The sequence below is a fragment of the Ursus maritimus genome, unplaced genomic scaffold, assembly GCF_017311325.1.
Source record: "Ursus maritimus isolate PB19 unplaced genomic scaffold, ASM1731132v1 scaffold_1, whole genome shotgun sequence".
NCBI lineage: Eukaryota > Metazoa > Chordata > Mammalia > Carnivora > Ursidae > Ursus > Ursus maritimus.
Window position 1 is genome coordinate 12,868,522 of NW_024423343.1, and position 14,573 is coordinate 12,883,094.

The 14,573-nt window shown below is 34.9% G+C and overlaps 1 protein-coding gene across 1 annotated transcript in view; it reads right to left on the reverse strand.

The window, feature by feature from the left end:
• Positions 1-1,162: 1,162 nt before the first annotated feature.
• The window catches only part of NYAP2 (neuronal tyrosine-phosphorylated phosphoinositide-3-kinase adaptor 2), a 238,560-nt gene continuing 225,149 nt past the window's right edge, over positions 1,163-14,573 (reverse strand). The window contains exon 6 of the mRNA XM_040639802.1: positions 1,163-1,390. Coding sequence (XP_040495736.1) covers positions 1,163-1,390 — 228 coding nt within the window. The remainder of the gene's footprint in view (positions 1,391-14,573) is intronic.

Below are 14,573 nucleotides of genomic sequence, written 5' to 3' on the forward strand. Positions count from 1 at the left end.
CATGGTATCAGAATCAGTAAGAATGGATGTGATGGTCACGCACAGAAGATTACGACCCAAAAATGTGGTGAAAACTAGTTTGAAAAACTTAAGAAATACTATTTCATTCATGGACCTAAATTTTGCAAAAGATTGGCGTTTAGTGTACTAAAATATGTAAACGTATCTGTCTGAATGTTTATTTCTCATTTTCTAGGGGAAACAAACATACACGTGAAAAGTTACTTAAAAATAGTGATGGCAGTGGCCATAAAGCCACTGGTCCCACTTGCTTGAAAGCAGTCGTGCTATTTAGCTTTTGATTCCTTGTTCCTTCCATTGTCACAGTGAACCCTGGTCTCCTCCAATCAGATCCATGATGCAAGGACACACGTCCTGAAAGTCATTTCTGAAGGAAATGTTTTCTGCTGGGATATCCAAATGTATCCGAATAACTTTCTCTGGAGTCTGACTAACCATTGCTTAGTATAAACAAGACAATATTGAAGAGAAATTCTTATAAAGCCAATGCGGCAAAAATATTGGTGTTGATGTAATGTGGACGTCCAAACTATGCATCACATTTGCATTCATTTCCCGTCAAACCCTTAAAAATTTACAAAGCAACAGATGTCCATAACGAACATGATACCTGACTTCTACGTTACTAGCACCAGATCATATAATAATGTGACTGAACATGATTTATAGCTGTGAGCTCTCATACAGAAGCCAAATGTGGACAGAAAAAAAAAAGTAACATCTGAAATGCAAAAATTAATAATAAAAGGCATCAACGGATTACATATAAAAGAGATAACAAACCAGTTAATACCGAAATTATATCATATAGTAAAACTCTCAATATTTCTGTACTTTATATACGTATAATGTGTATTATTTCAGGTGTCACCCATAAACTAGTAAAATATTTACATCTTAATATCTTTTGGATTCAAAATAATCCGGGATAAATAAGTGTCTTAATTGCAAGGATACAATTAATATACATTTTATCGAGAACTTGCCATGAGTAGGCACAGCTTCCCATGGGCTTTCCAGGGAAGCACTGGCATTCCATTCCATTCCGACAGAGAAGATATGTAACAGTTACTTATCACATGACTGAGTCGACCTCTCTCTTCCTGTCAAGTGATGTGGAGCTCCCGCTGTCCTGCGCACGTCATATGGCCGTATCCCAGAACACCGTTTGCTGCTTAGAATAGGGTGGAGGGCTGTACTTCTTTGCCCCTGCGTTCTTCTTCCAGCTGGGCAGGATAGGCATGCTATCCTGTTTGCAAAGGCCCTTTTCCGTTTTCTGTCTAGCTTTTATTTCCTTGCACAAGCAACGCTTTTTCTCAATCATCTCAAGCATTGTATGGTCTCCATGAAACCACTGCATGCATGCCACCTAGCAAAAAAGAAAGAGTGAATACAGAAGCAAAAAATGGAATGAAAGCAATTTCTTTTTTCTTTTTATTTTTTTTTTGCACTGTGCTAGTAGTCGTTTCGAAAAATGCCAGCTGTTTGTCTATCTTTGTAATTCTTACAAAGCAAAATTAAAGTATGGAAACTGTAATTAAATTTTGTACTTAAGTAAACTTTGTGACATAATCAAACAATTATTTAGGCAAGAATATTTTTCCAATATGATTCAGGAGCTCACAATATGGAAATGACCCTTTCTTTTTTTTAAGCAATTGGCCTGGTATTTACCTATTGCTTTTATGTCGACTCCATCGTCTTACAGATCCCAATGTGTCCAAGTTCAATTATTGGAATTACTTCTCAGTGAGATCTAAGATGAATGTGATTTGTTTTGAAGAATTTAAAGACCATTTTTGTCCTTGAAATAAAACTTGGGTTTGTTTATGAAAAGCATGTGGAATTAAGACTTTTCGTAATTCATCTACCAAAATGTGCATGCATCTAATGCTTGGAATTTAAAGGTTTAAATAATTTTTTGCCAATATTTGTTTTCTATATTTTTTGATGTTTCAGCAAATGTCTAAGTCAGAATCATTGGCCTGTGCCATCCTACTGACCCACGCCCCAATTAGTTCCAGCACTTCAGAGAACCAGACCCATCAGGTCAATTATGTACTAGGAGATGATTCAGAGCTGACCATATATTGACACACATACATATATTTCTGGACAGATGTATATGCTGTCATATCCCCTAATATGTCATGTCCCCAGGTATATGCTGTCATGTCCCCTAATAACTGTTCTTTAGAACAGAACTATAGAGTTGAGTCTGTCACACAAGGAAAACAATGTGATTGGGCCACGAACCCAGCATGGGGAAGCTTCCACTTAATTCTGTAAGCAAATCTACTCTTTGACTTTAAAGGTTAAAATAGCTCACTTGGAGTCACTGAATTAGATGTTACAATTTTAGTATAAAAATCAGAGCAAATACTTAAATAACATTTACTCTATACCAGATCCCATTCTAAGTACTTGGCATAGTTTAATTCATTCATTCTTCACAATGATGATACTCTGAAATAAGTACTATTTATTAACCCATAATGATGAGTAAAATGAGATTTAGAGAGATTTAGTAACTTGCTTAAGCTTACAGAGCCAGCAAACAGCAGAGTTGGGATTAGATCCCAAGAATCCATTTCTAACACTGTGCTTTTAACAACTACTCTATGCTGACTTTTAGTGTATGTGTAGAAGTGGAAAGGATTGAGAAGATAAATTAGTACAACAACATACAGATGAGGAAACTTCAAGAAATTACATATGTTGCCCAGAGCCAGGCAGATAAGTTTCTGGCGTGAACAGGCAAGATTGAAATTCTCATGATTCCTAATCCTTTATGGAGTGGGCGGGGTCTAGAGCGGGAACACAAGAATTCAAAGCCTAGATGTGTCATATTTCTCCCAGTCACTGCACTTCTTGGTTCCTTTATCTGAATAACTGAATCGGTAATATCTCAATTTCAGAAGTTGGTATAAGGATTGAACTGGACAATGAAGGTAAAGTCATTTTTCAAAACACTAAACCACCGCCCAACTATTATTATTGTAATACTGACAAACACCTAGGAGTTTTCCATACCTGCTCTGTCACACATGTGCGAGGAGCTCTGTGTATGTGACGCTCCTTCTCCCAGCCACCCTGAAAGGTTGGATTCATCTACACAGTGCAAGTGTGAAAGCAGTCTCAGAAGGTTTACGAAGCTAGATCAAGGTCAGAGCTTACTACATGTAGTAGAGACCTCTATCAAACTCAGATCTGTCTGACTCCAAAGTGAATATTCTTTCTACTACATCTCATGATTGTTGTCTAGAAATCATAATAGTTATTGTCATTTCACTCTGACTACCATTTCTAGACGTTACTCAAAAAATACACATATATCTATTGCTTTATGCGGGAATAAACAGTGCTTATCAGATAAATCCAAATCAGTGGCTTGGACTTGGAACCCAGAAGATGGCAGTCTTATCGCCCATGTGCCTAACTTGATACAAAGTTCTTTGAAAAAAATGAGCTGTGTTTTATGGGCACGGGTGTTTGCTTTTTAAAGGAAATTCTTGATATTTGTTAAATTATTCCAACCAATAGGCTTTTGTCCCAACAGAACATTGCCAAAGTGGCTTGGAAATTTTTCAAAAGATTTCTAATATTTTATAACTTGATAATCCATGCAATAAAAATACAGTAAGTCTATTTTGGTGGAAATACAGGCAAAATTTATTGAGTGACTATAAACTCTTAAAATGGATTTATAACACAGAATTCCCAGAGGGCAGGCCCCCAATTTTATCCATCAGCAGCCCCAACATGCAGAACAGAGTCATTAAGCTCTCGATAAAAGTTTTATGAATGAATAGAAGCCACCATCATTGAACAGTTTTTGTTAACTCTCGGAAAGCTCACCAGATCATTTTCTTCTTAGTAAAATCTCACTGGATTTTACACATTTCAACAAATTTGCAAAACCTCCAACCTCCATTCAGGTAAGACAGTTACAGCATCACTTTGGTATTTGCATTTATTTAGTTTTCCACACAAACCTTAAATCACTTGTTATTTAATTTTCTGTAATATTTAAGAGTGAGAATCAGTACATGTCAATGCAAAATAATAATTCTCCTAGATTGCTCTAACAAGAGTATCTCCAATATATTGCATAGTAGTCATTACATTTCCGGTATGTATAACTGCATTACTATAGGTGGGTATTTTCTGTCAGCTAGAAGTGTGTACTATATAAGTGCATCAATTTAAGAATAATCCATTCTTTAAAAATATCTAAAAAATAAGTTTAAGAATAAAGATTTATAAAGTATGATTTCCATATTCTTTACATTTTTATTTTAAAATAGTTAAATATCCACTTGATTGATATAATGGTTAAAAATATTAATAGAAGAAAATCAACCACTTTTTTTCAGAATGCCTATAATATTAACCTATTTTCTTTTGGTGGTCAATACAAATTCTGTGAGAAAGCATTGGTCAATATATGAATGATGGCTAGATATTCCAAGAGAATTTAAGTACAGGTTATTAGAAAACAGCCAATTCAAAAATTTTTTAATTTCAATATTTTAATAAATCTGTTGAAGAGTGCTACAGAATCATTTCACGTTAAGCTGTTATCGAACATTTTTTTCTCATTTAAGATACCCATGCAAGTTACTACTATGTTAAGATGAGATAAATGCTTTTTCAATGTGATTCATTTTGGGGAAGACAAATCTACTTCCGATGTTTACTTTTATAGAGCATGTGGTTTTCAATATTTCTTTCTGGAGGGTGCATGCTCTTTTTAATTCCCAGAATTAAGCTCCAACGTTACCCACTCTGGCCATTTACATGGCAGAATCTCTCTCCCTAAAACAAGTCTAAAAATTACATTTCACTCTGACAGTAAGATGTTTCCATTTATTAGTTTGTACATAACAAATAGGATATTAAACAACTATATGAAGCGTGTGAAGAATACTACCCATAAAATATTTCATGACTTTGCTGTGTTTTTGTTTCGTTTTGTTTTATCACCAAATTCTTCACAGCTTTTTACAGTTTAGCTATAAAATTCCATTTCACCTCACCCCGGAGTTAAAAGAATTCTGGGATTTGATGTACAACAAGCATGCACTGGGAGACAAGTGTAAGACAATTGCTCAATTGATATGAATACAGTTACATCTATGGGACAAGATTTTCATATTAACATGATTCAGCAAAGGTAATATTCTTGGCTAAAAGTTGATGGGGATGAAATCAAGTGAAGCTCTTCCTCAAGAACGTAAAATGTAAATCCCCATCCCTTACGAGCAGGCTACACAGAGTGACTTCTTCCCAGAGAATACAGTCTGGAAAGGGGGAGGAGAGTAACTTAACAGTGGATAGCCTGGGAAACACTATGTACACACATCAAGTGATTGATGGCGATAAGTGATGTCAATCCTATGGACCTTGGACACCATGTGATGAGAAAGGCACACGGCCTCTGTGTCCCTCCTCCCCCAAATGCATAATCTCAAACTCACCATGAGAAAAACACCTAACAAATATAAATTGAAAAATACTCTACAAAATACCAGTCCACAAGTCCTCAAAACTGTCAAGATCATCCAAAATAAGGAAATTCTAAGAAATTATCACAGTCTAGTGAAGGCAAATGAGACTTGATAACTGAAATTGACTAACGTGGTATCCTGGAAGGGATCCTGAACTAATAGATAAAAACCTAGAAAATCAAAATAAGGAATGGGCTTTAAAAATACTGTTTCAATATCGACTCATTGGTTGCGACAAATGCCCCATAGCAGTGTAAGATATTAACAAAAGGGGAAATTTGGTGTGGGGTATACAGGAACCCTCTGTGCATTCTCTGCAGCCTCTCTGTAAATTTCAAACTAAAGTTCAAAAAATGTATTTTAAAAAATCACCTGAAGAGACAACATTCTTTCCAAATGCTAACTGTAACTTATCTTTCACTCTTTAGATGGAAGCGACATGGTATAATGGAAAGAGTTCAAGGACTTGATTGGGATCTTCATTGTTAGGTGACATTGAAAAGTCATGTATGTCTTTGAACTTGTATGCACTTCCTCTATACATTGTATATATATTGGTACATAATTCATATACACACAGTATATATATTTGTATATACTTCATATATATTTTATGTATATTGTACATACTTTATGTATACATTATGTGTATTGCTACATATGTCATACTTCACATCTTTGTATGTTTGTGAACTAAATAAAGCTGGCAATTGGATTAGAAACTGTAAAGCCCCAAACACTGCTAATGATCTTAATTACTAATCCTTCAATACATGAAGAATAACATAAATGTCAAGGAGTCTTTAATTTACCTCAATCATTACCTTCTCTAGGAAGTAAACTAAGTACTTCTGATATTGAGTATATTTTATCCAAAGAACAAAGGAAAGAAAATATCATTCAACAATACATCTCCATACTATTTATTTAAAATATTCAATTGCCAAAATATGTAAACCATAAGGAGATAAAAATATTCTAAAACAAGCACTTTAACACTAGCATTTCAACACTAAAAATGATACCAGAATAAAATTGATACAAGCAGGCATATCTCTATCAATTTGATGTTTGTGCCTCATGAGTTAGCATGTAAAAAATAATAATAATTTACCAAAGACTTAGGGGACAAAGCAGTGTTGAGCAAGTGCCTTGTTGGCTTCAGAATTAAATTTAACTATTGTGAATAAAATTTAATTTCTTAAACAAGAGACCTAACACCAGCACTAATTTTCAGATGCTCCCAGGGGGGATAAATCAGTTCCATGCTGTTCTCTCTGTGCCAATTTCTCTAACCCTATAACCTACATTATGAGAAATCATTTCCAACATGGGGAATATAAGATTTAATCTGGCTGAAAAAGAAGTCGAAGTCATCACATTTCTTTGAATTTTCTCTTTACCTTGCAGAAAATTTCTCCAGGAGAGCATGGATAGCATTAGTGGGGCAACAAGTAAGAGCAGGCATGAAGGCTGGCTGGTAAGATTTGAAAAAGAAAAGCTAATTTCAGGAATTATGGGGGATAGTGAGTCCCCTGCGTCTGTGCAGTTCCTCCCCACCCTTAGCTGTCATGAGGTCAGCCAGAGGTGTTAGAGAAACGAGCGTTCTTCCTCTCTCAGGTAGTGGGCAAAGAGATCGATACTTTAGTAACGAAGAATACGTAAAAAATAAACATGTAAGTAACTGTAGCTTTCTTATGTATATCTTCAGAATAATGGACAGGAGTTAGCAAAATACAAGCCACTTCCAGAATACAGCCTACTGCCTGTTTTTGTATAGACCATGAGCAAGAATTTTTGTTTTATGTTTTAAGTTGTTGAAAAAAAACAAAAGGAGAATATTTTGTGATACCCGAAAATTATACGAAATTCAAATGTCAGTGTATACGAAGTTTTAACTGGCACACAGACAGGGCTATTTGTGGATGTATTTCTACAGCTGCTTTCATGTTATAGAGTTACATAGTTGGGACAGAGATCACACATCCCACAAAGCCTGAAATATTTACTGTCTGCCCCCTTACAGAAAAAGTTTGCTAGTCTGCTACGTAAGTGGCTAATTAACCCTTGAAATATGTATATTTTGGAACTGTCTAATAGAAGACCAAAAAGGATAATGTTAATATTGATGCAATAAAAAGGGCTATAAAGCAAGTCAAGTGCATTGATTCATACATGCTCACATATTTTTCATATCAAGTTTGGCCCATTAGATTTAAAATCAGCTCTGACAATTAGTTTAAAGGAATTATTTGAGCATGTTAACTACACATTTCATCATGAGAAGGAATAAAAATAATGTCAGAATTAAATAAAGTGGATTGTCTGGTGTAAATTAACTAGGTAAGAGACTTAATATAAGGTCAGTCCCTCGTTTTAATAACCCTGAAGTAGTCATTTGCTTGTCTGTGATGTGTTATTGTAGGAATTCAACTTCAGTATAAAAGTTCTTTTGAGAACTTTAAAAAAATAATTCTAGTGAATTATATTTGTTTTCTTCTTCTCTAAATATATTTTGGGAATATTTCAGCTCTACATATTATAGGCAACAACAGAGGTCCTCAATAAACCTTCTGAAAGTGACATAACATAGAAATGGAAGCGTTATAATTACCTTCACTTGTTAACAAATTCACTAATAAAGTTGCTTTATTACTTACATGGATCAAATCCATGTTACTTGATTCTTACACAGAAAACAAACAAACCAAAAACCTATCTTTTTCTCCTTTTTTAAAAGAGATTATGTATGTATTTAAGAGAGAGATTGAGAGTGAGTGTGATGGAGGGGAGGAGCAGAGGGAGAGGGACAAGCAGACTCCTCACTGAGCATGAAGCCTGAGATGGGGATTGATCCCAAGACCCTAATATCAGGACCTGAGTCGAAATCAAGAGCCAGACCCTTAACCAACTGAGCCACCCAGTTGTCCCCCATCTTTTTTTCTTTGAACGAGTAAGTTTTGCTCCATGTATCCGTTATAAAATAGTTGATATTTTGAAAGCAGACAGAGGTGACCCAACATCATAGTATTTTCTATGCTCAGTGTTTAAAACGTACAGTTAAATAATCTATATGGCATTATAATTACTTATAAACACCATTTGTTCAACTTTGGAAAGTATATATTCAAGGTCAGGAAGATGACTCAACACTAATTGATTCTTGTTCCTTTTTTTATGAAGACCAAAGTGAAGCCATTTGGAAAGATAATGCAAGCATGCAATCAATACCAAAAAAAAAGTATGCAATACCAAAAAAAAAAAAATAGGTAAAATAAGTGTACAATACAAAAAAAAAAAAAAAAAGGTAAGTGGGCAATACCAAAAAAAATCTATAATATGTGTGCCATATCAAAAAATGGAGAATCTAAATATACAATACAGAACATAATATAAATGTGCAGTACCAAAAAAGTGGGCACTTTTCAATTTCATGGGCCTGGATTTAATCCCAAGTCTTTCAATTTCACTATGGTGGTGTTGCCCAAGTTAGTTATTTTGTTTTCTTGCCTGAGATATTATGGGAATTAAATAATCTTCACGTTATATTTTAATGATATTATTTGAAATAGCATCTTTGGTATATCTTTAGCTTTTTTGATAGTTTTTTGCCTGTATTTTTTTCCACTTTAATTCTGACCTATCGATTGGGTGATTTTTAAATTGTTCCCTGGTACTGCTCTCTCATTTATCAACAATGTTGACTCAGAACATATGCCTAATCAAAGAATTACTAGACAAGTTTACATCTAAGGCATGTACTGAAACTGTAGATTTTACTTCACGTGCCTAAATTCTGCTTTAAAATATAAATATATTGATAAAATGAAAGCGACATCTTGATTTCAGAGCTGCTTTTGAATGCAACATCATGGGCATACATTAACCCCACCTTCTTTTTCCAGATCTAAAGATCCCTCTTCACGTATAATCTCTGATTAACTACTAGGCATCTGAGAAACATCACATGTTGGTATTTCAAGCCATAAAAGCTATTTGTTTTTACATATTTGTGCTTGCTTACATGATCAATTATGTAAAACTCACTAATCACAAAGATTTAAAAACTATAAGTTAATAAGCCTTACAATTGCATGGCTTTAAAGACAAAATAGAGCTTTAAGTTAATGTAGATTGCTCATTTTCTCTGCCTGCAAAATGAGGACCACACCAACTTCAGTTTTATAGTGATGTCCTTTAATCAAGACCGAGTCACAGGTCGTATCCAAGGTTGATTTTAACTACCGTGCTACACAGGGACAAGTATAACTGATCCCAAGCTCCTCTAAGCCACTGCACATCTTTCTCAAATAATAACAATTCTATGTAACTGATCCCAAGCTCCTCTAAGCCACTGCACATCTTTCTCAAATAATAACAATTCTATTTTTGTGTGTGTTCGATTTCCTATTTTCTTAAGAGACACTATAAGACAGATGAAATGGATAACATGACCTGGTTTTCCCACTTATTTGTTGTGAGATGTGGGACAAGTCACTGAACCTTCCTGAAGCCTTGCTTCTTTCTCAGGGAAATGAAAATAATAAGACCTCAAGATTGTTGGGAGGAATGCAGGTAATTAACTTAGCAGCTATTACAAAGTGGACACAAAAATATAAGCTCCTGGAGCTGCCTGGGTGGCTCGGTCAGTTAAGTGTCCGTCTCTGGATTTTGGCTCAGGTCATGATCTCAGGCTCATGGGATCTAGCCTGCAATGGCTCCGTGCTCAGCGGGGAGTCTGCTTCTCTCCCTCTCTCTGCCCCTCCTCCAGCTATCTCTCTCTGTCTCTCAAATAAATAAGTAAATCTTTAAAATGTATATATATACAAGCCCTTCTACCCACAGTAGACTGTGAGTTCTTTGAAGACAGGACCTCTCTTGTTAATCCTCATGTCCTTAGCCGTCAGTACAGTGCAAGTATGTAGTAAGTACTCGAACAACGGACGGATGAACAAACAGATGACTAGAAGGGTAATGTTGTCCGAGTGCTTTCAGGAAAAGGCGCTTTGGAAATTTTTGACTTAATGATGATTTTATTCCACTTTTGTACAGTTGAATTCAGCAATATCCTGGATGCACAAGGTCAACCAAATTATTTCCTATGATTTTTGAACCTCAGGAGGCATCGAACCTCAAACTCAGCCCTCGATTCCATGTGAGCCATGCCCTGGGTGCTCTATAGTTGAGAGCATCTCTCTCAGATTCTGGCTGGGGTCTTGAAATTCTTGGGGTCTCAAGGATTCATATCCTTTGACTTGGGGGGGGGTCTCAGAATCCTTGGGCCTTTGGCTCAGGTTAAGTGACACATCCATGCTCCCTAAACCTCAGCATGTACTTACCATCCCTTGGGAGCTTGTTAAAATGCACATTCTTAGTCACCATCCCCAGAGATTCTGACTCTAGGTTCTGGGTAAAGTTGGTCTCAGAAAACTGCATTCAAATAGTCCAAAAAGCATTTAACTCTCCTTCAGCAATGTTTCTCAAACTGTCATCTACCTTTACGTGTCCAGTGTCACGTTCTTGGTTTGGTTCCCGGACTACTGAGACCACCTCTAATGTTGCACTTGTAACCCACCAGCCACACTCTGCCCAAGCTCGTTCTGTGAAGCCCCCATACAACCATAGTACTCGATTGCTCCCCATTTCCTGCAGAAAATGGTTCATGCTCCAGATCCATTACACTGAATTTCAACATTGTCTTTTCTGGCTAATCATTTTACCCCACTGTTTACTGCATACTGCCGTCATACCGGGTTATCATAGCTCACCCAACACCATAGGCACATTACTGGCTTCCATTCTTTAAATCAAGCTATTTTCCTATTCTGGAACTCTCTTCCTCCCTGAAGCCTTATCTTTCATGGGAAATTCCACTTACACTTTTAAAGTCCACCTAAATGTATCAAGAATCCATTCTGAAATCCTCTATGATCTCTGATAGCCATGCTTGCTTATTGCTGGTATAGTATTCCTTCCCTCCCTCCCTCCCTTTCTTTCTCCCTCCCTTTCTTCCTTCCTACTTTTCTTTCCTTCCTTCCTTCTTTCCTCCTTTCCTTCCTTCCATCCTTCCTTCCTGAAGTCAGCAGATCTCTCACATCATGCTATAATATTGTATTGATTATGAGTTTTGCACAAGATTCTGAAATTCTTGAAAACAGAAATCCTGTTTATATTATTTTTTCTAACCCTAGAATCCTAAGTCAGTACCCTCAAAGAAGTCCCACAATGTCTTAATAGTTAAAGTTTCTTTGAAATGCAATTTCAGAGTGACTAGTCTGAGAAGATTTTTTCACTTCTTTTTTCTAATTATAAAAATAATTAATCCATATTTTACAAAATATTTTACAAAATATGGATTATAGTAATATAATAAGAAAAACAACTGTGATATCACCACACAAAAATTGCAGTACATTTCTTTACATATAAATCATATACACATAATTATAATTCATGTATATACGTAATCATTGTGTATGTACCTATATATACAAATTATTCTTAACGTATGATTATACTATATAAAATTTTATATCCTTGCATTTTCCTTATTATTACAGTGACTGTCTTAGACACTTTTTTCAAGACATGATAATAAAAATGAATTATTCATTATGAACACCTTTTACTTTGCCTTTGTATAATTGTTCACATATTTGGGGGTTTCATTTTTTAAATGCTGTAAGTAATATCTCAATACCTAATGACTTCTTCCTTCAGAAATCCACTCACACAGTAACACAAGTCAAAGGGTCAGAACATTTTAAAGCTTTTGATGTAGATAGAGCTTATTTGTCTTCCAGAAAAGTTAAACCATTTTCCATTCCCGTAAGCAGTGTGGGATTCATACCCTATTACCACAGACACAAGCAAGCAAGCAAACAAGAAAGCAAACAAACAAAAAATCCTGTAAATGGTACGTGTCTAGGAGAACACTTTGATTTCTACATTTACTTGTATTAATAGTGACTTGAAAGGGCTTGAATATTTCCAAAATATTTAATAACAGATCAGTGGATTCATAGCCTGAGTTTATTCTTTTCTTTTTCCCCCTAATGAGGTGGTAGTTTCATTTACTAATTTATACTTTTTAAATACATTTGGGGCATTTATATTTTATTTATCGTAATAATTTCCAGTGTTTGGTCTTTATAGTCATTTATGTTATTCCAGACAGATGTTCCTAATTTTTACACAGTCAAATCACTTGTTTTTTTTTCAAAATACCTGCATTTTTAATTCTTGAAAGTCCCTGCCTTTTCAATAATTGATAAATATAATTATTTATATTTTTCAAGGTTTATGGCTTGCAAACTCCTTAATTCATTTTTTTCTTCATTTGTTTATACTTTTCCTTGTCACTAAAAATATGTTGCTTAGGAAGGGAAAATATATTTAATATGAAAAATGAGACGGAAGGTAAAACACTGAAAGGACAGATTTTACTTCTTAATTCTTCATGAGGTAAGAATCTACTTTTATTTATTTCAAATATTTCATCAGCTGTTCAAGCGCTATTTGTTACTCATAATGGCTGAGTCACATTTCAAATCCTAGAAGTAATTCTGTACTATAATCTCATTTTATGAGGTGGTAGCTGGTGTGGAACAACAGTCGTTTGAACGATGTGTATCAGCTCTACCACAACGAAAATAATGTCTAAGTGAAAAAATTGTGCTTCCCATCTTGAAATTGCCCTGGTGTCACCATTATCTTCTTGAAACATAAATCTATATGCATACTCACATACACACCTCATCAGTCTTTTGAAAAAAAAATACTGTTTCATTTTCTAGCTTCAAATGATGCATAGTTTGGACAAATGTCATCTTCCAGGTTGCAATTTATTGTTAACAGTCTTCTTAAGTGTTTCACTTAGGAAAATACTTAACAATTATGTTTTTAAAAATCACTATATTTCATTAAAAGAAAATAAAAATCTCTTTTGAAGACTGTTGAGAAGTCTATCATAGGCAAATACACATGCACACATAATACATATCTACACATTTCATATATATTCATGAACATATGTAAGCATGTGTATATAAAAGTATGTATCATACATTTGTGTATATATGTATTTGTATATATTTTTGTATATATGTATATATTATATATCTATGATTAAATTATTGGAAATTTCTAGAGATCTCCTGGTTACCATGTTGTTCAAAAAATATAATTCTGAAAGTTTTGCTGAAGGAATATATGTGTCAGTAATATCACTGAAGAAAAAATGGGGGTCTACAGCTAATAAATCTCATATCGAGATTATTGATGGTTTCAAGGAATATCAAAACATTCTTGAATGCTTTTACAAAGGTTCTAAAATAAGTGAAGAAGTCATATTCTCCTTTGATCGGCTGACTTTGGAGAGAAGGACTGTCACAGTCTAAGGAAGATCATGACACCAATAATGCAATAAGCAGCAAACTGTGGTTTATTATACATAAACCATGTTCCAGACACTCTGCGGGCACTTAGCATATATTAATTCCTTTAAAGCTTAATAATTCCATAAGCATGTCTTATTGCTATTTTTTAAATGATAAATTGAGGCTTGAAGAGGTTAAGTAGTATCTACAGCATCATATTCTTAAAGCTAATTATGATTAATGTGGCCCAAACTGGACACACACACACACACACACACACACACACACACAGCTATTATGGTACTTTCACTTCATATAGTTAATGACATGGGAAAGTATGTTGGATTAAATAAAGGTGTTAAAACTTGTTGCTGAAAGATGAAAGGATTAGAGGATTTATAAACTATCAAAACTTTAGTGGAGAGGTGAAACTGTGACTTTCTTATTTGTAATATTTGCCATTACTGTCAACACCACCACCTTCTCATCATTGTTATTAAAATCATGGGCATAATAACCAGTTTCCTCTCAGTGGGCAAGGCATCATGGGAACACTCACCTGCTTCATTTCATTCTAGCCACACAATAACCCTGTGATCACCATTTTCTGGATGAGAAAATCAAGTTCAGAAGAGGTTAAAGGTCACTTAGCCGCTGCTGCAGA